This window comes from Panthera pardus, unplaced genomic scaffold (genome assembly GCF_024362965.1).
Source record: "Panthera pardus isolate Hobbes unplaced genomic scaffold, ASM2436296v1 HiC_scaffold_26, whole genome shotgun sequence".
Taxonomy (NCBI): domain Eukaryota; kingdom Metazoa; phylum Chordata; class Mammalia; order Carnivora; family Felidae; genus Panthera; species Panthera pardus.
The window spans coordinates 18,679,609-18,702,223 of record NW_026526832.1 but is presented as its reverse complement, the minus strand read 5'-3'; the positions used below and the strand labels follow the sequence as shown (position 1 = coordinate 18,702,223).

The following is a 22,615-nucleotide window of genomic DNA, read 5'->3' as shown; positions in this document are numbered from 1 at the left end:
AAATGGTCAGGTTACTCATTTATTTTTTTACACTCGGCTGTCAAAGTTTTGATGGCTGTTTTTCCTAGTGCCTCCTAGGTGGCACGTAACGCATAGGGGGGTGTTAACGCATGTTTGTAGAATGAATGATTGAATGAATCCCGAGGTTAGTTGCAAAAATATACTCAGTATAGTAGTGAAATGGAAGTAGTTGAAGACAGAAGAAAATTTTTAAAAATCTGCAGCGTATTTTGTCCACACTGCATAGGCAGCAGGTCCAGCCATGGCCTGTCTGTTTGGGAGGAAAGCCTAGTTTTATTGAGGCATTGGGAAGGTTTTTTTGCTCTTGTATTGGTTTTTTTAGCATAGTTCATGAAACCTGTTTTGGATAGTTACACACATTTTCTCATACGTTGCCAACATTTAATTCAGTAAGTAATAGACCCAAGAAACCCAAGGAGGGAAAGGCCCCCAACCCAGTCCACTATCTTAATTGCATTCTTTCATGCTTATTTAGTATAAACTTTTTTCAGTAAGTTGAATCCACATTCCAATGCGAGCTAAAATGTTAAGCTGTTAATAGCTTCCCTGGAGAATTGCAACTTGCTAGAACGCTTCAGTACTTTCATCATCATTTATGCATCGTGAAATGTCACAATTTCTGTTCATAAGCACCAAACTGTAAATGTTCGTTAATTGGTCTGTCGTAAACCTGTTATTAGTTTAGAAATTAAAGAATATTCCTCACTAACTCAAGTCAATGATAAAGGCTAACTCAATTTAGAGTTCCTGTAAATCTGGTCATCAGCACTTCTATAATTAGTAAAGTTCTTACAAAGCCACCTACTCAATAGTTATGCTAAATCCAACATTTATAGTTTTACATTTTGGGAACTTTTAATATATTCTTCCTCATAGGAATCTTTCCACTCTTCGTAACTCCCTCCTCTTTGGGATCTTACAGTTCCTTTTTAGTTCACACAAGCTTCATTTAGTAAGTGACAAAGAGTTTTCAAAGCAAATTTGGATATAGCAGAATGACGGAGTGAAAAAAGGCATGATGCACAAATCAGCAGTCATGGGTTTTGGTTTCAGCCCTGTGACTAATTAGCTCTGCACATTAGACAAATCACTTCCCTTATCTCAGTTTCTCCATTTGTAAATCTGTGAGGTGTGGGTGTTGAAATCAAAGGTTACATTTTTAATATGTTGGAAACATTGTTACAAATGCAGTCTTCCTCCCACTGCCCAGTATACAAAACAGAGAATTAGTAGCTGCTCTTCAGACAGAGTCTTAAGGTACACACGATCTCTAGTTCTTCCGAGAACACAGGGTAACGACCGCTGGAACGTATCTCTAAGGGGCTTTTTACCTTTAATGGTTTCTGATTTGTTTACCGTCCACCCATATCATCATACCTAAGCACATTTCGCCATAATCATTGCCCCAAAGGGACCAGGCTCAGCAGTGCCGGCTCTCTCCTGCATGTGTGGCCAGTATGGATGTGGCCAGTTAGAAGAATCTTTGTACTTTTCAGCTTCCTCTATCATTCATTGATCCATTTAGCCCTGGGTTTTTGGAATATGTCTAGATACTTTTTTTAAGTCCTAAACTTCGTCTGAGAGACCTTCCACTCTCGTCCAGCGGAAACATCACAGGGTGTGCTCTCCTCCTGTTTAATCACAGGATGGCTCTCTCTGCATTGCTTTTCTGTTCTTCCTTCATCTTCTGATGCATTTTCTTTTCCTTAAGTGCCAGTTCCCTTAGCCAGTGCTTCTTAAACTCAAACTGCATAGAAATCACCTAGGAATTTAAGTATCTCCTAGGTGAAGCTGATGTCCTTGGCCTGAGTAGCAAGGCTCCCTTCATTCAGGCTTCAGCTGCCTGCTGTTCGCAAATGTTATGCCTCATCTGCATGTCCGGTGTGGTACTGGCCCTCCGTCCCTATGCATTTTGAACTAGGTAGTTGGAAATACGGGAGAGGGAGAACTGTCTTTGTTGAAAAACATCCAAAGCTGCAGGCTGGGAAAGTTACCACTGAGCCACTTTTAGAAGTTTTGCCTTTTTCCTGTTGGTGTACCCATTACTTTCCTGCTTTCCGTATCTCCTCTCTTGTAAAAGCCTAATGCCAGGAAGGAAGGAGTCATTCTCGATACATAGAAACAACTGATGAGTTTTTCTGCCTTTCCTTATAGGGCTTTTGAGGATTAGTCACGCACTACCTCATAGGATCTCTTATTGAAGGAGAAGAAAAAACCTTTTCTTACCTTTGTGTGTTTACATCTGCCTCTTTGAGTGGAGGACTGATTCTTGCAATTCCCGCCCCCCCCCCCCCCCTTATTGTGTTTACCAAAGTGTCTTGCACATGCTAAGTACATCACAAATGAGTATTGGCTTAGTGACAGCACACGGTATATTGTTTGGAAATTAATTAGAAATGACAAAAGTATTTTTCTTGCCTTCTCTGTTCTGTAGAGTTTGATCTCTCTGCTTAGTATTTGAACTTGAATTTTCCTCTTATTCCTGAGGTGATCCTGAACTCAGCAGTTAACGGCTCATTCTGCCCAAACGTATTTCCACTGATGAATATTGGAAAGTCAAGTTAATAATTATCTACATAGGCTTTTTGACTAGGGAAATCTACTTGGGAACCCATGTTTGGATCAGTGGCACGCATACGCAGTTATTCTTTCATATATGTATTCATTTGTTCATCAGATATTTATTGGGTGCCTGTTTTTGTGGTACGCACTGTACTAGGCACTGGGAATACAAAAAGGAATGGCACAGTCATTGCTCTTAAAGAACTCAATCAGTTAAATAACAGCACTTATGTATATAACTTTAAAATACAAAAGAAACAGCAGAATGTTACCATATAAAGGGGGTAGCTTAAAGACCTGTAGGATTTCAGAGGAGAATCCATTACATCGGAGGGTGGGATTAAGGACATCTCAGGGCAGGATATGGCATTCCAATGGGACTTTAAGGAGTAGGTAGAGTTGGAAAAGTTGGGAGTTAGAAAAAGGCATCCAGGATCAAGAGGCAGAGTAGAGACAGGATGGAGAGACAGGATGGAGTATGGGCACCCGCTGCAGTTAGGGTGTATCAGCAGGGATGGGGGAAGATAGCTTGGAGGGGCTTGAATGCCAGGCCACTGTAGACACGAGCCGGCTTTCGAGGCTGGGAGAAGGTGCTATTTTACTCTGCTTCTCAGAGCTCTGCTTCCTCCCTGAACCTTTCCTCTGGCCAGTTCTAGAGGGGTAGGGCTCCAGACTTTTCCCAAGTGTTTTACAGAGCTCCTCTGCCCTTTAGATTCTGTGGATAACACCAATATGCACATCAGAAGATCTCTGATTACTTCGCCAGTAGGCTCCATTCTCTGTTTTAACACCTGTGGTTTGTGATTGTCTTCAGTTAATGAGGGTGTGGTCCCAGGTGGCTGAAAGAACTTGGAAGTAACCACTTGCCTAGTTGCCATGGGCACCAGGCAGTTTGAGCCAAGTGACTTGCTGGGTGGGTGGGTGCAAAGGTGTTATTCACGTCTAGGGTGTCTTTTCCTTCTGTCTCGTATGCAGAACCACCTGGGAAGAATCTCTAAACCCTATAACTCAAAGCAACTTGGAGAGGAAGGGGCAGGGTGTAGCTTTAATAGTAGGAAGAATAGCATGGTAATGGTAATAGTAATGGAAATGACATCAGGCCAAGAGTCTGGAAGGAGTAAGGAAAGTGCAAGTAACATTTATTGAGCACCTTCCTCACGCCTCCGTCTGTGCGTGGCACTTCCACATATACTTGCCAAAGCTGTGCAAACCTGTTGCTTTCCATAATGCCTACATTTAGCATATCGTACGGAGAAAACAAAAACATGTAAACTCATTGCAAAAAAATTGTTATTTCTATTGCTAAAAACAGTCACCATTTTTATGTAGTTCAGTTGCCTGCCACACTTGCAAAGCGTTCCATGTATTCAAATGGCAGGCCGCTGTGGATTTTCCGCCTTTAGAATTGGCACCTCCAGTGCCTTCTGTTCACTGGTGAGGTCCAGGGGTCTGTAGAGCAGGGAGTGCATGACCCAGGATGGGTTAACGGGACTGTTTCAAGTCCACCAGGATGGGAAGCGTTAAATCCGGAGAAGTAGCCTCACTGCAACCAGAGCCTGGTGCGGCTGGCAGACTGCTGTAGCAGAGCCTTCTTCCGGCATGTATGGAGGCATGCCACTCAGCTTTGTCCTAAGAGGCTTTGTCCTAAAGGGGTTCTGATTAGGGCCTGGCATTCCAAGGTATGTAACAAGCATTCCAATAAGCCAGGGATGAGAGTCTCCTTTTAGCACTTAATTCTGTAGCTATTGATTTGCCCGTGGTTATCATCTATATTATCTTCATAATTGACAAGAGAAAATGTTAGTTATAAGTCAAGGAAAGCCACTTCAAACCGGCTTAAGGAGATCAGGCAATTTTGTTAGCTTTCCAAAGCTGGAAGAAAGTTGAGTAGCCAAAGCACAGTAGAGCAGGACACAGCTGGCCCAAGAGCCTGGGACCTAGGGGTGTGAATACCATGCCAGGACTCTCTTGTCGTTCGTCCCTACTTCTCTCCACACGTTGGCTTTCTTCTCTCACCCTGCAGCCTCGCCTCGTCCGCGTACGGGGAACATGACTGCTGACAGCTTCTTTTGCCTCTGCAGAGGGACTGGCCTGCACTTGGCTCCCAAGTTCACAATTTTTTAAAAAATTTTATTTATTTAGTTTTTAGAGAGAGAGAGACCGAGAGAGAAAGAAAGAAAGTGAGCTCAGGGGGGTGGCAGAGAGAGGGAGAGAATCCCAACGCAGGGCTTGATTCCATGAACCGTGGGATCATGACCTGAGCCTAAATCAAGAGTCAGATGCTTAACCGACCGAGCCACGCAGGTGTCCCCCAGGCTTACAACTCTGGAGACAAGAACCAGCCCCTCCCTGGACCCATCAGCTGTTCTGGGGGTAGGAACAGGCTGCTTGGTCAGGAGCACTAAGGGTTGGTTCTAGAAGAGAGAGGGTCTTCCCAGGAGAAGAGACGGTGCCAACCGAGCATTATTGTGGATGTTTGCTGTATCAGCTACCACTTTAAATCTGTGCTTCTCTCTCTTAGAAAGAGCTATCTAGGGGCGCCTGGGTGGCTCAGTCGGATGAGTGTCCGACTTCGGCTCAGGTCATGATCTTGCGGTCTGTGAGTTCGAGCCCCACATCAGGCTCTGTGCTGACAGCTCAGAACCTGGAGCTTGCTTCGGATTCTGTGTCTCCCTCTGTCTCTGCCCCTCCCCTGCTCATGATCTGTGTCAAAAATAAAGAAACAGTAAAAAAAATTAAAAAAAGAAAGAGCTATGTAAACTATGTAAAAGCTGTATCTACCTTTTCCTTAAGGTATGGAGACATACAGGGGATGTGGTGTTCATATTTGTTCCACACGTGCTTTAGTAAAACTCACTATTATTTTTAACTTGTTTTCTTGGGCTCTTGGATAAAAGTCTGGCACAAGGTTTATATCAGCAGGTGTGTGCAAAATCACAACTCAGGGGATGTTTGAATATGTGGTTCAGTATGATTTGTAAAATAGTTGCAAAAATGGATGTTTATTTAAATGAGTTCAGCTTCTTATTGGACTCATTAAGAATACAGTTGTGAGGACAGCAGAGGAAATCCCATACTCCAGATTCTTTCTCTGAAAATGTTGGTGGGGAGAGAAGGAGGCGGAAGCAAGGAAACATCGTTTGCTTCAAGTGAGGACCCTGGCTGTCCTGCAGAGGCTCTCCTCCACCTCTGTGGCCTATTCTGGAGAAAAGGCTTTATTTCACACACCTTTTAGAGTGACACTGTGGCTATTCAGAGAAAGTTGGTGGATCTCAAGGCTGTATCTGTTAGGTATAGTAACTGATGGGATGGTACTTGAGCAGTGAAATCTTGATCATTATTCTTTTAAAAGAGTCAGGACTTTTTTCTCCCAAAGTTTATTTGTACAACATGTGTTTCAACTTAGCTTTATAAACAGAAGCTATAACCAACATATTAAGGGTAAGTACAGCTTTGCAAGCAGATTCCTGCATAAATGAGAGCAGTGAAATGGTCTTTGTTTATGAAAATAATAAGCAAGATATAAATTAAAAAAAAAAAAAGAAAACCCTAACCCCATACTGTATCATGACATCTAGTAGTAATGAACTCAAGATGTCACTTTTAGAAAACATGGGTAGGTGACAGCAGCTCTGTCCTGGTGTCCTGGGCTCACCCTCTACAAGCTGGCTATTTCCAGAACATTGCAGTTTTCCTTTCCTGACCTGACAATCAGCTCTTCCTATTTTCACCGAGTATAGTTAGTTAATCATAGAATGTGCCTAACCATACATAATTGAAGGAAGGTTGATATTATGGCCTAGAAATCCACAGGCCTTATCCGTGTTCTTAGAGAAGGCATCCTTCCTTCTTAACCGGGTCTGTGCAAAGATGTCAAATGAATACATTTTATTTGGCATAGTGACCTTTATAGCTTTTAGTTTTTATCCTCTTAAGGATTTTAATGTCTTGCTCCATAGTTTTTAAAAGTAAACATTAAAACACATAAAGCATATACTCCTTAAATTTTTTAAGTGTTTATTTATTTTGAAAGAGGGAGAGAGTGCGTGAGCAGGGAAGGGGTAGAGAGAAGGAATGAGAGAATCCTCGCTGTCAGTGCAGAGCCTGAGGTGGGGCTCGATCCCGTGAACTGTGAGATCATGACCTGAGCTGAAATCAAGAGTGGGACACTTAACCAGCTGAGCCACCCAGGTGCCCCTTTCTTAGTTTGTTTTGAATACCCATTATGTGCCTGGTGTAGGTGGGGTAGTCTATTTGGGTAAAAAAAGGCGTAATGGTTCCTTGAGATGCTCATGGTCTTTTGGAACATACAGGATTTAGACACTAAATAGAGAACAAGTGTTTAGTGAATCTCTGATATCTTTTCTGCATATAGATTTTCAAGTTTTTCATACCTTTCTCTGGGCATTGATACAAGTCCATTCTTTGTGCCCAGCAACATGCTAGGGGGTGTAGCATTGTGATTAAGAGTCCAGGTTTTAAGTCAATAAACACGGGTTCAAAACTCATCTTCTCCATTTAATCTTCCTCAGTCCCAGTTTCTTTATTTGCAAATATATAGTATAGTACCTACCTTTCAAGGTTGGTATGATGATTATGTGAGGTCATGCATATAAAGTACTAAACAAAATGAGTAATCAATGAATAAATATCAGGTCTTAATATTATGCATAATAGGAAGTAGGAGATCTCTACCCTGCCCTCAGGAAATTCACAATCTATTTGCAATATAAACTACATATGGCTTAAATCACATGGGAAGTTCATGAAGCAACCTGGTGAAATTGCCAAGGGCAGACATAGATTACATTGCTATTGAAAGGATTCTTAATGGAGCAAGTGAATTTACAATGAGAGTTAAATTAAAACTGTGTCAATTAAAAGGAGAGAAAGAGCTTTTCCGTAAAGGAATGGCTAATGTCAAAGTGTCAGTCAAGATCTGGTAAAATAGGAGTGCCTGGGCGGCTCAGTCAGTTAAGCAGCCAACTCTTGATTTTGGCTCAGGTCACCATCTCACCGTTTGTTAAGCTCGAGCCCCACGATGGGCTCCACGCTGACCACATGGAGCCTGCTTGGGATTCTCTCTGCCCCTATCCTGTTTGCGTGTGTGCGTGCTCTCTCTGTCTCTCAAAATGAATAAATAAACATTAAAAAAAAGGTTTAATTAAAGATCTGGCAAAATATATGGGAAGTGGCCCAGTTTGACTGGACTACGCAGGGAGAGTCTTTCTACTCCCATTTCCATTTGGAGAAACCAAATCAGAAATAACTCTCTTAAGTGCTACCTTCATCAGAAATATCAAAATATCAAGGGAGTTTTTAGCCAGGAACTCAGTATTTGGTGGAGAGGCTCTCAGAACCTCTACGTGGGTTCTGCACCCCCTGCCATCTGGAAAGGAGGAGGCTCAGGGTCGGGAGATACACAAAAGGCAAAAGGGGCAGACATGGCCCCACGTCTTCCTCTTCCTCATCTATTTGGCTTGGCTTCCTCACTCTGGTAACACTAAGACTCTGCTTGGGATTCTCTCTCTTCCCTTCACTTTCTGCCTCTCCCCTGGTTGTGCTCTCTCTCTCTTAAAAAGAAATAAGCTGAAAAGAAATAAACTTAACTCAAAATGGTTCTTATCTGGGTTTTGACATGCTGTATAATGGCTTATTTATAGTCCTTATGACTGCAAACTGGTTTTGCTAGTAATAGTTACAGCTTTGCTTTATGCCTTTTTGAATTGAGAAATGCAGTGGCTTTTTTACAGTCTTCCTATGTGACGTATAGTTTATAATATTTACTGTTCGGCTAATGTCTATCAGCAATAGTTAATTGGTAGTTTGTACCTATACTGACCTTCAACATACAGGGGCTTGTTTCATGGCTGCTAGATTCACTTGGAAATTAGTGCATCAAAGGGGTACCGGATAATGACAAATTGTGCTTGTGTTTACTTTCATTTCCAAGGTGAGTTGTTTTTTTTTTTTCTTCCCCCTTCTGATATTTGCAAAGAGCCCCAGTTGAGAACAGTTATATGAAAAAATCATCATGACCTAAACAAAATGTTAACTCTTATTAGTAGGTGCATCTTTTGCTTATGTATGGTTCAGATTTGAGTTTTCTTTACCAAAATCTTAAGTAGTCATAGATTTACGGAAAAGTGAGATAAATATTGAGAGTCTAACTAAAAGTACTTTCTGTTTAACTCCGTCATTTACTTATTCATTCTTATAGTCTTTCCTGCATTAACTCAGTTTTTTTCTAACCAGTTTGCCATGTATGTGCAGCTTCCAACATCGGGTATATAAAAACAAATAGGAAGAGCTCCCAGCCTGCGAGGAACTCACTACCTAGTGAATATTCACTATAAGCCATAAGAACCCCTTTCTGTTCTATAGCCAAATGTTGAGCCAAATCTATTGCTAAATCTCAGCAAAATAGCATGGCCATTATTGCCTCGCCATATGTATGTCAGCGCCTGACACGCTTTTATAAAAGGTAGGAGGCAATTCTCTTTTTTGCTTCAGCAGATTTGACATCTTTCCCCCCATTTTAGCCTGCTGCAGATTCAGATGGTACAGACAGAAAGCCCTGAAAGTGTATACTTGTGCATTTTTAAATGTCCCCTACTACACTCTAACCTCCCCCTGCTTTCCAAATGTTGCCATTAGTGGTTACAATAATCATCTGTAATGTTAGCTTCTAAGAACCACAGTACAAGAGCTTCTTTTCTAATTCCCCAGATGGGAAGGAACACATGTACAAGCCTGTTAGAGTTGCAGAAACTAGAAACAGTACTGTGTGGATTTGTATTTTTGGAACTCTTTGGGCTTATTTAAGCACTCCAAGTCAAACTTAGATATCCATTAGGAATCAAATACCAATTCAGGGGAAACTCATGTGCCACACCAAGGCAAGTAAATTGTATTAAAAGTAGTCCATAAAAGGAACTCCTGGAAACAACTATTTTCCTATTCAGACTACAGTTTCATGTACTCTTTGCAGGATGCCAGATGATAAATGTTGATTATATAAACCGGGGTCATTCCATTTGTTTAGAGGACTGTCTCCGAGCATTTTTGTTTTTCGCTTAAATAGAGCAGTGAAATGAGAAGTTAGAGAGTAGGAAAGAGAAATAATTATAAATTATCCATAGGTGTATGGAGTGAAGCTGCTAATTAAAAAGGTTTTCAGTTGTCCCTAGTTTTTTGCAATGTCTTGTTTTGTTTTGTTTTGTTTTTTAACCAGGTTTTGTGACTTGTAGTTAGAGCCTTGACCTTTAACAGGGAAATGCAGTCACTGAGGGAAGATATCTGACAATCAATGTTAGTTCTTTTTTTATCATCTTACTTTGAGGTGAACAATCTAACTCTAAAGAGAACTACTCGTATACTTAGATCATAAAATGAACGTCTCTCTGAATGTGAATTTTTTCAGCTTCAACTTCAGTTTTAGATGTTTTATGAGTTTTAGGGTTGTATTATATAATTACATAGTTTCTGTTTGTTGCGACTGTATTTTTTAAAATTTCCATCCTCATTTTACAGAAAGGACTATTCAAGGTTGAATACTTTACCATCTGTAAAAGAGTAAGTAATGATAGATAATTTCAGATTCCCAATCTTGGTTTTCCTTTTGAAGCTACTAGTTCTAGGGACCTCGGTATATTACGGGGGACAGGAGCAGGGAGTCAGTACTGAGTTTCCAGATATCACTGGTGAAACGTTTGTAAAGCTGGTTTCTGAAAACCGCTAGGTGTGGAGAATAAAGGTTAGAAGTTAACATTAATTTGTTTACTGCTGTACTCATTTAGCAAACATCGAGTGATTTTTATGTTCTAGGCACTGTGCTAAGGTCCTCCTCTTACATACTTCCTAAGTCATACTACCTAAAACTACCTTCCAGAGGTATTACAAAGCTACATGTAAAAATACAATGTTAGATGAAATGCTAGGGAAATAGTTATATAACCTCAGAGTTACTGACCAGATTTAACTCTGTAGAAAGCTCAGTTTTCTCAGGGGCGCCTGCGTGGCTTAGTCAGTTAAGCATCTGACTTCAGCTTAGGTCACAATCTCACAGTCCGTGAGTTTGAGCCCCGTGTCCGGCTCGTGCTGACAGCTTGGAGCCTGGAACCTGCTTCAGATTCTGTGTCTCCCCCTCTCTCTCTGCCCCTACCCCGCTCCTGCTGTCTCTCTCTCTCTGTCTCAAAAATAATAAACATTAAAGAAAAAAATTTAAAAAAAAGAAAGCTATATTTTCTGTGCTGTTGTGAGTCCCCAGACAAAGTAAAATGTCAAAAGCTGGGCTGAGAGAAAATATTTATAACACATGTGATAGACAAGGGTTAATGGACCTAACAAACACCAATAACAAGAAAAGTCCAAGAGTCTTTAAGCAAAATGGGCAAAGGATTTGATCAGAAAAGTTACAGAAGAAATGACCAGTAAGCAAGTAAAGAGTTGCTCATCTTTAGTCGTTGAATCTCAGCTGAGCTACCATTTTCTGGCAGTCAGACCGCCAACATTAAATTGAAGAGTGACAACAGCTGGTATTATCAGGTTATTCAGGATGAGCAGAAACAGGTTCTCCTCTGTCTCATGCTGATGCAAATTCCTGGTCCAAATGTAAATTGCTGTACAGTTTTTAGAAAAATAACCCTACGCTGTTAAACTGTAAAATGTTCATAACCTTTGATCCAACAAGCTCGGTTTTAGTTCTTAATTCAGAAATATATGTCCCACTGGAAAAGAATATACATATGTTTATCCGAGGATATTTATTGTAACACTGTCAAATGGCTAAGAACCTGAATGTCTGTTGCTAGGGGAATGGTTAAAAAAAAAAGAACGAAATCCATGCCATGGAATATTATGTGGCTATTTAGGAAGCAGTTGGTAGAGTGATATGTGTAATACAATTCCATTAAGGAAAACAAAACAGAAGGTTAAAGAGCTATTTATTTGCACGTGTATGTATGTGTGTATGTTTTTGTGCGCCTAGAGAAAGCTGTTTGAGGCCACATACACAGCTAGTATTGGTCACCTTTAAAAGGGAGGGTAGGAGAGCTTTCTTCTTTCTAAACTTCTGTATGGCTTGAGTTGTTACAACAAGCCTAAATTTTGTAATGTAAAACCAAAAAACAACTGGGAAGTAAAAGAGGAAAGAAAAAAAAAAAAGAATGAAAAGGGAGGGGGGTGTGTCACAGAGATAGAAAATCAGGAGAGTATAGTTTCTTACAAGTAAGAAACTGAGTATTTCCAGAGGAAAAGACATCATCCATGTCAAATACTGTTTGGAGATCAAGTAAGATAAGGACAGAGAAGCATTTGCTGTGTTTCGTGGATGCCTTGGTGGGGGCAGTCTTGATGGGCTGGGGGGTGGGGGGAGGTCAGAAGGTTAATCTCAAGTGCTAAGGGTGAGTGGGAGGGAAGGGAGTAGAGACCAGGAGTGCAGACCACTCCTTCAAGCAGTCTGTGATGGAGAGGAGAGAGGAGAGAGAGGAGAGAATGCAAGGGGTTGTGTAGAGACCAGCACGGTTCTTTTCTTTCTTTTTTAAAATTCTTATTCTAAATGGGAGAGACTTCTGGTTCTTGTCCCTTTGTATCCCTGCCTCACGTGCATACTGTAGGCACAATAAAAGGCAGAGCAAGGATGATGTCAGAGCTGAGCTGGCTGGGTGTGATGACCAGCTCCCCACGATGCAGGAAAGGAAGGGGTAAGGTTAGTTTAGGACCGAAGGAAGGACATCATATCTGAGGTTCTCAATGCTCATGGGCAGTAATTCTTAAAGTCTAGATTGGGACCCTCCTAAGATGGCTGCTGAGCCCTCCAGAGGACCTTGAACCAATCCAGAAATACAGGCCAGTTCTTACCAGTCCTTACGGGTGAAAGATGTGCAATCCTATTAAGTTTTTAAAAAATTTGTATTTGACTTAGAGCCAATACCAACCAAAAGTAAAATTGTCAAGGGTTACTAAAATCTGATATTCACAAAGTAAAACCAGCATGCTACTAGAATTTATTCTAATTCAGTAGTTTATTCAGAAGTCTGGCAAACACTTGGTGCTTGGCAATAATCGCAAATCTGTAAAACCCACAGTTTTGAGTCAGGACACTTCATCAGTGTTGGATTGAGTTGGTTATGACATTCAATTATCACTATTCTTGCTTTTTGATTATAAATTACAGGAAGTTTAGCTTTATCATTATCAGTTTTGTTTATTGTGGGTTGTTAACCTCTCAGTGTTTCTTGGTGCATATTTGGATCAACAGTGTTTTTGTCTTATATTAGTCTTATAACCAGGCTTTTAAAATATGCGAGTCTCGTGGTTCACGTATGAATCATCCATAATCGTTTTGCAAAGGAGATGCGTATGTAACCCCCTGCCATTTGCTTGTACGGTGGCACAGTTCATAGTGATGTGTTTCTTGGGAACTTTTGCTATTTAAATAACTTACAACATACTACCAAGGTATATACAATAAAATTACTGGGCATTTTAAGATTTTGTTGTGGTCTTATGATATAAATCATGTTCATAACTCCTGTTTTTCCTATGAAAAGAAAATTACAAGCCATCTACATGTATTGTAGGAATTATGAGCTGTTACACATATTTTTAGCAAAATGTTTACTGTGACTTTTTAGCTATGTTTTTGACTAATTCTTGGTTATCACCAGATTCACTTTTCCCCTCTTGGAATGTGGGAACAAATGAGAAGGTGGGAGTCTTTTCCTCACCATGGTGGGCTTTGATCAGAAAGGTTGAGAGCCATCACTCTAGGGGAGTGGCTGGCACATGGTGAAGGATGTACAAAGCTGCTTAATCCGAATCCAGGTAACCCACATGCTGTGGCCTCAATGCCAGTGGACTGTGAGCTCAGCACCAGGAAGATGTTCCAAGAGTAGGCACTGATGACATCGTGTTTTTCACTCCCTACTCAAGGATGTAAACGAAGACCCTGGAGAAGATGTGGCCCTCCTTTCTGTCAGTTTTGAGGACACTGAAGCCACTCAGGTGTATCCCAAGCTGTACTTGTCACCCCGAATTGAACAGTAAGTATCAATGTCATGAATTTTCTGCAGCCTGGTGTTTCTCCCTGTTAGCCAAACATGTCTCGCTAATTCTTTTGCCCCTTTGGAACTCTTAAAATGATTTCTCGTTGCTGACTTCTGTTTCCTTAAACATGACTCGTATCAGGAGGTTAGATTGCAGAGTAAATGTAGTCAGTATCTGCCACTGCACTCTTTGGATGAGTCTTAGTTGTGCAACTTGTGATATGAATACTGTACCTTTGTAGAGAGAGATGAGTAGGCAGACTGAATCCGAAATTGCGACTCCTTCCAAATGTTCCCTGGGTACATATGGTTATAGCCTAAAGAGGACTACTGAACAGCATCCTATCCAGTTTCTTACGTTTTTGTAACTAATATAGTTATTTGTAAAAATGTAACTCGTCTCCCGAAAATATTAAGCAAAAACATATTCAGAAGTTAATAAAGGTAATACTAAAAGCAGATAGCTTAAGAAGATGACACGTTTGAATTACTTTTCTGTGTCTAAATAGCGTTGTGTCATTTTACACAACTTTCAGGCTCTGTGGTACAAGTAGTTTGATAGCACATTTGTGTTTTAACTAAGTAACTTTACTCGTCGGGAATGAATTTTACAAGGACTGGCCTCACAATGTGCTTATTGTTGGCTCACATGCTTCAGAAGCTTATTCTACTTCAAAGGAAGCTGAGGCTCATTGAAAATAGATTGTAAGCAGATTTGGTTGGAAACTTCTGACAGGATAGATTTCTCATCAGCAGAGAGAGTTTTTAACAGACTCTGATTGAAATGTATTATTAAAAGTCAGTCAGGGTTGGCAGATTTCTGTCTGTGAGATGTGGTCGCCATCCAGCATTCATATACTGAGTCATTTTTACCCCTCTGGTCCTCGTCGCTCTACTTCATGAATCATGGCCATCCTATCTTACACACTGATACAAGATACAGGTGTTTCTACTCAAATACGGATGACTGTGAGCATCAGGCATGCTCTCATTTATTTATATACCACTGAGAGCACCTAAGACAGGATTTTACAGTAGCAGGTGTTCACTGAATGTTTTAACTTGTAATCGAAAATACTAACCCACGTTGGTAAGAGGCCAAAGAATGTTGGCGGCAGTACAGTGAACTGCCAATAGGCAAGGGCTCTCGAGTCAAGCATACCTGCTTTAAACCCAGGTCCTGCCACTTACCAGTTGGCAGAATATTTCGCACCTTTGAACTTGCCTCAATATAGGGATGGCGATACCTATTTCAGAGTGATATTTTGAGGATTATATTAAACACTGTTCTTAAGGCATTAATTGCAGTGCCTGGCACTATAGCAAGTGGGAGCTATTAATGTTATTATGATTATCAATACAGTTCACAAGAGAAGAATGAGTGAGTGAGAGTGCGTGGTTAGGACAAGTTGGGGCCGAAAAGGAGAGGATGGGTAATAAATGAGCAGATACCAGCTATAAAGTAGTCACTCTGTATGTACATGCTAAGTTAAATTCAGAAGGTATTTTGGTGATGAGAAAAGAGAGATCTCAATGAAACAATCGCAAGATGTAAGTAATAAGAATCTATCAGTTAAGCTGCAGACAGGAATTTGCCAGCTCAGAAGAATGATTTTCCCAACACCTACATTACTTTTCTTTTAAGTTACTGTACCCATTTGCAAATAAACTTGCTAATAAAATATTTCTCCCTCTAAAATCTAAGATATGATGTGATGAATTATCAGTGAAGGTTATATTTTAAAAGTTAATTCCTCTAAAATCTAGCTTTCTGCATGTGTGAGTGGGGGAGGGGCAGAGAGAGAGGGAGAGAGAGAGAATCCCAAGGAGGCTCTGCACCATCAGTGCACAGCCCGATGTGGGCTCGAACTCACAGAACTGTGAGATCATGACATCAGCCAAAATCGAGAGTCAGACGCTCAACTGACTGAGCCACCCAGGTGCCCCTCACTTGAACTTCTCTTAGCTTACTGTGCACTCCTGGCCATGTGCCTTTGCTAAAGCTATTACCTCCATGTACAGTGTCTTCTCTAACACCCTTTTTCTGTTGAAATAGACCTCTCCAAATGCCATCTGTACCATTTTTCCTGAGCACCATTGGGCTGCCTTCTCTGGCCATTCCCTGAACTCTTAGAATACTGAATTTATACCCATTAGAATCTGCTCAACACAGATTTAGTTAGTGATGTGTATTTGTTTTCCCATCTTTTGCTGAACTGCAAGTTACTCGAGGGCAGGAACAAGTCTTTTCGTTTCATTAATGTTTTACAGAAAGATGGCACATGGGGAACAGTAGCCTGGTTGGCAGTATTTTAAAGGCTCAACACGTAATTCTTACAAGAAAAATGGAAAATGCTACACTGAGAGCTCTTACATTTTTTTCCAGTTGATACAGATTAACTTAGTAGAACTGCCTTCGTAATACCATTGAAAACTGCCAAAAGTTCTGACATCCTGGAGTAGAAGTTTTAAAAATGAGTTTTTTAGAAAAAGGTTAAAATGGAAAGTGGTCAAATTGTGGTATGACTTTCTGAGGGCTTCCATAGTTACTTAAAGTTTTTAATATCTTTGGTTAACTCTTGCAGAGTTGAGAGTACACATGGAACAGAAGTGGTGTCATTTCAGTAAGGCCAGCATCGTAGGATAGATTTTAAGAACTGAACGAGGAGAGGTTGGTACTGGTCTTTGATACTGTGTGAAGCTCTCGTTAGTTTTCCATGGTTCGTACCATCCTGTCAACTCTGAGCCGTCCAAACATTAAGTATGGCCTCGGTCTTGGAGAGTGCTCTCAGGAGTCATGAGGAAAGCATCCCGTGTGGACCCGCCCAGAACCAGTGCCAGACGCTTGCCCTGAGCTGAGGCTTGTTACTCCTTTTGGCTGCTGCTATGGTTCTTTCTAGGAAGTCCCAAGCCCCATGCAGTGCATGTGACAGACAAGGATCTGGGCAGGACCAGTGGCCTGGTCCACATTAGGTAAAAATTGGCAAGAAGAGACTTGCATTCTCACCACTCTGTGGGCCTGGAAAGATACCTTGAGCCTGGGACATAGTGCCTGTCAGTCTGGCTGATGTCCCTCTGCCCCTGCATGCAATGGGCAGGGACACTGTGCTTACACTAACTAGTCTTAGAAAAGGGAAAGGCCTCTTTGGGTCTTGTCTTCATATGTGTGAAAAGGGATCAGTTTGCTATACCCTAAAGATTTCTAGGGACATGGTTCCCAAATGTCCCCACATTAGACAATCCCCACAAAAGGGAACATCTGTCAGAGACATCGGGTGGAAAACTTCCTGAGTGTATTATAATTAATGAGGCTCTGAAATGCAATCCCGCTTCAGAAGGCTGTCTTTTTGCCCAAAGCCTGGAAGAGTGGTCTGCTGTTTCTGGCAGCACTGGAACATGACTGCACGCCTTTATGGTGTTTAGATGTATGTTGTTTCCTGATCTCCCACCGCGCACGTATATGTTGTTTCCTGATCTCCCATCACGCACGTATATGTTGTTTCCTGATCTCCCACCGTGCACGTGTATGGCTTGCAAAAGTAAACCTTCCGAGAACTTCGTGTTCTTCTCGCACACGGGACATTTATGAAATACGCATATTTCAGGCTCTCTATCTATGCATTTGTTTTCCCAGGAACCCAGACCAATCAGTTAAATGAGACACTAAGTACTGTTCCTTAAACAAAACAGAACAAAAAAGCTAGTGGTCAGTTATGCAAAGTAGACTTTGGTTGAAGATGAAGAGAGGGGAAGGAACGCGCTTTCTAAACCAGTTGCCTTTTTTTCCTGGCAGAAAAGCTGGACGTGTGAAGTTACATCCTCAGAGGTGGCACCAATCTGTTCCACCTTTCCCTCCTCCTCACGCTGCCGGCTCCCAGCAGCGACAGCAAGGGTTAAACGGGCGGCAGAGGCTGCCCAATTCTCTTTGCCGAAAGGTGTGGGCCCATTTTTTGGCTTGAGCCAGTTGGTGGGAGTGGTTTGAAGAAAACCAGCTTGTCACTCCCTGTGCTGTTCCCACTCGGTGCATAAAAAGAGGATTTCAGCCCCTGAGGCAGACCAGGTGGCATCTTTCACAAGTACAGAATTTGTTTTTAGAACTTTTTGTTGTTAAGTTACAGTCCGCCTTAGAAGTAAGTACTCAAAGCTTACCAGCCCACAAACACTCCCCATTAGGGAGGCCTGTGTGCCTGCAAGGATCCACGCATTCATTCTTTCAGGCCGCGAAAGCACAGTGAGGACTTGACCAGGCGTCAGGCCCTTGGCTGGGTGCTTCAGAGGATACCAAGATAAGTGAGATGTGGCTCGTCCCTTCGTTTGCTTACAGATTATAAGGGAAATAAGAACAAATACGGCAAGTTCCAACATGTTTGGCATCAGAAGCTCTTGGTTCCTCTACTTACTAGCTGGTGGCCTGGCTCAAGATACTTAGCCTTTTTGAGCCTCACTCATTTCCTCCTCTGCAAAGGCAGGTAACTCCTGACTTTCTGTTTCGTCTCTTCCAAGGGGGCGTGTATGAAAGCAGCTCCCGTAGTGTTGGCACATGGGGGGTGCCCAGGTCATGCTGCTGGAACGTCTAAATACCAGAAATAGACTTTTTAAGTACTGTGAGAGTCCAAGGCGGGAGGAGGGCACATTTCCATTGGACTTGGTGGAGAGGGGACTTTGTGGAAGATTTTGGGAAGCCTGGCTCTTCTGACGTAATATGGCTTTTCTAGAGGTTAAACACATGCTACTGTAACAATAATAAGAATGTATTTGTTTAGTACTTTAAAATGTTTAAACCACTTTCACTGTACCATCCCATCAGATCCTCACGATAATATTGCTAACGTGTTCCAGAATACATCTCTTTTCCTCTATATTATGTTCCTCTATATCCCGTGATTTCATCCCCAGAGCCTTACCTCTCTGTGGATGTTCCCCTAAGTCCCCGTTTCTTTCTTTTTTTTTTTTTTTAAGTTTATTTATTTTAAGAGAGAGTGTGTGCGCAAGCTGGCGAGGAGTAGAGAGAGGGAGAGAGAGAATCCCGAGCAGGATCCGCGCTGCCAGAGCAGAGCCCAACGTGGGGCTCAATCCCATGAACTGTGAGATCATGACCTGAGCCGAGATCAAGAGTTGGATGCTTAACCACCTGAGCCACCCGGGCTCCCCTCAGTCCCCATTTCTTTTTTTTTTTTTTTTAATTTTTTTTTTTTTAACGTTTATTTATTTTTGAGACAGAGAGAGACAAAGCATGAACGGGGGAGGGTCAGAGAGAGGCAGACACAGAATCTGAAACAGGCTCCAGGCTCTGAGCTGTCAGCACAGAGCCCGACGCGGGGCTCGAACTCACGGACCGAGAGATCATGACCTGGGCCGAAGTCGGCCGCTTAACCGACTGAGCCACCCAGGCGCCCCCCTCAGGCCCCATATCTAATCCCAGCTCTTCTCCCTGCTTGCAGCTTTGCCTTCCCAGCCACTTGATAGACATGTCTGTCTGTGTGTTCAGCTGACACCTGAAATTGGAAGTGTCTGCAGCCAGACTCCTCATTCCTCCAGTGAACTCAGGTTCCTTCCTCACAGCCCTGCTTCTGTTCAGGACATTCTGTTTCTGAGGTGCCCAGATGCTGCATCTGAAAGGCATCAGCCAACCCCTGTTTTGTACTGGAAATCCTCTCTCCGTTGTATCTGTCCTTCTTGTCATTCCTACTGGCATTTCCTAGTTCAGTCCTTCAGTTGCTATGTCTCCTGATGGCCTTTTAACCTTTCTTCCTATGTTAGTTTATCCAGCACAGAGCTGTCACTGTCTTCCTGAAGAAAGTTCTGATAATGTAATGTTCTTTCCTTGCTCATCACCATCAGTGGCCCCTGTCACCAACTGAATTAAGTACACGTCTCTCAATTTGACATCCAAAGCATTTTCTGTTGTCATCCCAGCTGACCTTTCTGCCCCAATCTGGGTTCTGTATGTATCCTATTGTTTAGCCAAACCGTTTTCTGGGATTTCCTGTGGACACACCTTATTTCACTTCCATACCTTTGCTTGGGCTCTGCTTCTTCTGTGAGATCATTGAATTCTATTTCCTCTCCTGTAGAATCTGTCACAGTTTTGTCTATCGTCATATATCTTCTCAGTCCCGAAGGTCACCACCACCTGCCTCCCCAGCAAGACTGCACTTTTCCTTCTTACGTTTTTGCCTCTGTTGTTATATTGTTGCCCTGGACTGTAAGCTCCTTAAGGCTGCATCTCTGCTTCCATCCGTTGAGGGCTGGTGAACCACAGCCCATGTTCTGCCAAGCTCGCCCTGCCCTCAGGCCATGCCAGAGCTCAGCCACAGTTCCCTCTGACTGGACTCCCTGGCGGGTCAGAAGGCTTTGAACTTGTTGGATCCCTGTGCTACAGATGCGAGTGGTCTCCTAAGGCCATGTGTCTTGTGGCCCAGCCGGCAGGCTTGTTTCCCTTATGGACCCCTGTTTCCTAGAGGTGGAGATTTATTTCGTAGGAGTGGCTTAACAGCTGAGTCCTGAAGGTGGTAAATGTGCTTTTGATCTTATGTGCCCTGTCATCTACTCCTGTTGTGGCCTTTCCAGCCTCCTTTTTCCCTGCCTTTACCCCACAGTGAGCCTGGCCACAGACATGGTCATTTGGAACATTTGGATAGCTTGGAATCCAAAAAGGCTGGGCTAAACTGAAACTTGGCTAAAGGGCCTAGGGAAAGGGTAGGGAAGAGCTGAAAATTACAATAATACTACTTAGAATTATGGGTGAGATTTAATGAAATTATGGATTAAATTCAGATAAATCAGGGGGGCCTGGGTGGCTCAGTCGGTTGAGCATCTGACTTCAGATCGGGTTGTGATCTTGCGGTTCGTGGTTTTGGGCCCCACATCAGGCTCTGTGCTGACAGCTCAGAGCCTGGGGCCTGCTTTGGATTCTGTGTCTCCCTCTCTCTCTGCCCCTTCCCTGCGTGTGTTCTGTCTCTCTCTCTCTCTCAAAAAAAAATACACATTAAAAAATTTTTTAAAAATTCAGATAAATCAGATAAAGTTTTTAGAGCAATGAGCAAATTCAATAATTTTTGATTTTTTTTAAATTAAATACTGAATTCAGCATCATAACAGGATGGAAAATTTTTGTTTTAGGTGCTCAAGATATTTTTTTTAGAATAATTAGAAAAATTGTGTAACTAAACACAGATTTGAAAGAAAAGATAGTTGCCTTTTTTTTTTTTAAACATATATCAATTGTCTTAATAAATAAGACCCCAAATCTCTTCGGGTGATTTTGTGTCAGGATTTAAGTAATAGAACATCATAGTAAACATGGTTTAATTTAGCCTTACTCATGTTTACTTGAGTCACTGAGATAATCCTATAATAAATATTGTGCTTCTACAGTTTTTTTTTTTCCTTTGATAAATATATAGTCCTGAGTATGCTAAGACAACCAGCTGTCAGGAGAAGATGTGTATTTGGTTTTAGTGGAACGAGCTATCTTAGCCTCTAGGGATTTGAGATGTTCGTTTTACTAGTCTGGGAGCAGGGCCAAAAGGGTTCTTCGTGACTTCGGCTGGAATTCTGAAAAGTAAGTTCAGCAAGTTTTCATTAGTGAGTTTGGCCCTTTGTTTTGCCTGTGCCTCCCAAAAGATCAAGAGCTCAGCCTGCACTTTGAAACATTACCAAAAAGAACCAGAACGGAATTTAGTTGGGGGAGAAAATCAATCAGCCCCCAAATAGCACATTTTTGGAAACATTCTGGTGTAGAACTCCCACCTCCCCAGCTGCCTGAGTTGGTGGTGTATCAATGTTTTTATCTAGCTTTCTTTTTAGGCAGAAAATATACATTTAGAAAGAAGATGTATATAATAAGTCTGTGATAAATTTCACTGGTACATGTTTCTTAAACTTGTTTGACCCTTAAGCTCTAGTCTTGGATTTATTTTGTGTCTGTGGGCAGTTCTGTGCCTTGTTTCTCTCAAGCACTATTCTCCTGACTACAGCATACTGATTAGCTTTCGACTATAAGATATAATGTGTCTCCGTTTAAAAAAATCAACCTAGCACCTTTGTGCTAAACATCTCGAGGATTATGTGCAGTGTTTTTTCTGCAGTGAAGATGAGAAGTTCATGATTTTCAGTTTTACCCTATATTTCGGCAGCAGAGCTCTATGCTATTTTATGCAGTGTTCATTTGTATTTATTCACAAGTAGGAAGATATTCTTCAATGGAAGGTCTGCAATGAAAGAGTGATAGTTAACACAAACATTAGGCTGTGTTATAGGTAGGAGCAGAGAAATTAGAAAATGGAAGAGAAGATGTCCTAGAATGTTCCAGAACTGATGGAAGATACCAATGCTCAGATAGAGGAAATACAGCAAGTCTCAAACAGACTAAATAAAAAGAAGTTGACACCTAGTCATATCATCTGAAACTGCAGAACGCCAAAAATTAAAATATCCAAAGTTGACACATTATGTTTAAAGGAATAGTAGGTTGACACAGACCTCTTTGGAAATCTGATGAGAGCCACGGACCTTCCCCCAGAAAAATATACAGATTTAATATTTATAGAGGAAATTACAATCCAATACTACCCATCGCCCCTTCCCCCAAATCTACCGCTGCCTTGTGTTCTTTATTTTCATTAATTTTTGACTAGCGTAGTGCTCCTGGCCATGGAACCTAAGCATACTGTTTTTGACCTTCCTTTGACCATTGTTGCCCATATGTACACAACTGATGGTTGATTTTGCCTGCATGGTGTCTCACATTCATCTGCTCACCCTTTCCCTACCCCTGTTTCAAGCGTCTGTATTTTACCATTTGCCACATTAATCTTGTGAAAGCAGAGCCGGATCCATGTCAGTCCCTTGCTTAAACACTCTCAGTGTTACTTTTCAAGATGGGGAAGAAAACTGCACGTTATGCTGTCCTGTCTGAGAAGCCTCAGTGCTCAGCACACTCATAGCCACCTGTATACCATGTATCTAACAACTTTATCCAA

At 41.8% G+C, this 22,615-nt stretch overlaps 1 protein-coding gene across 4 annotated transcripts in view; it reads left to right on the top strand.

Annotated features, from left to right (window-relative positions):
* BABAM2 (BRISC and BRCA1 A complex member 2) overlaps positions 1-22,615 on the top strand; it is a 397,579-nt gene that overhangs the window by 205,033 nt on the left and 169,931 nt on the right. For all 4 annotated transcript variants that reach the window (XM_019448772.2, XM_019448794.2, XM_019448765.2 and 1 more), the window contains exon 7: positions 13,519-13,628. In XM_019448772.2, the coding sequence (XP_019304317.2) occupies positions 13,519-13,628 (110 nt within the window). The remainder of the gene's footprint in view (positions 1-13,518; positions 13,629-22,615) is intronic.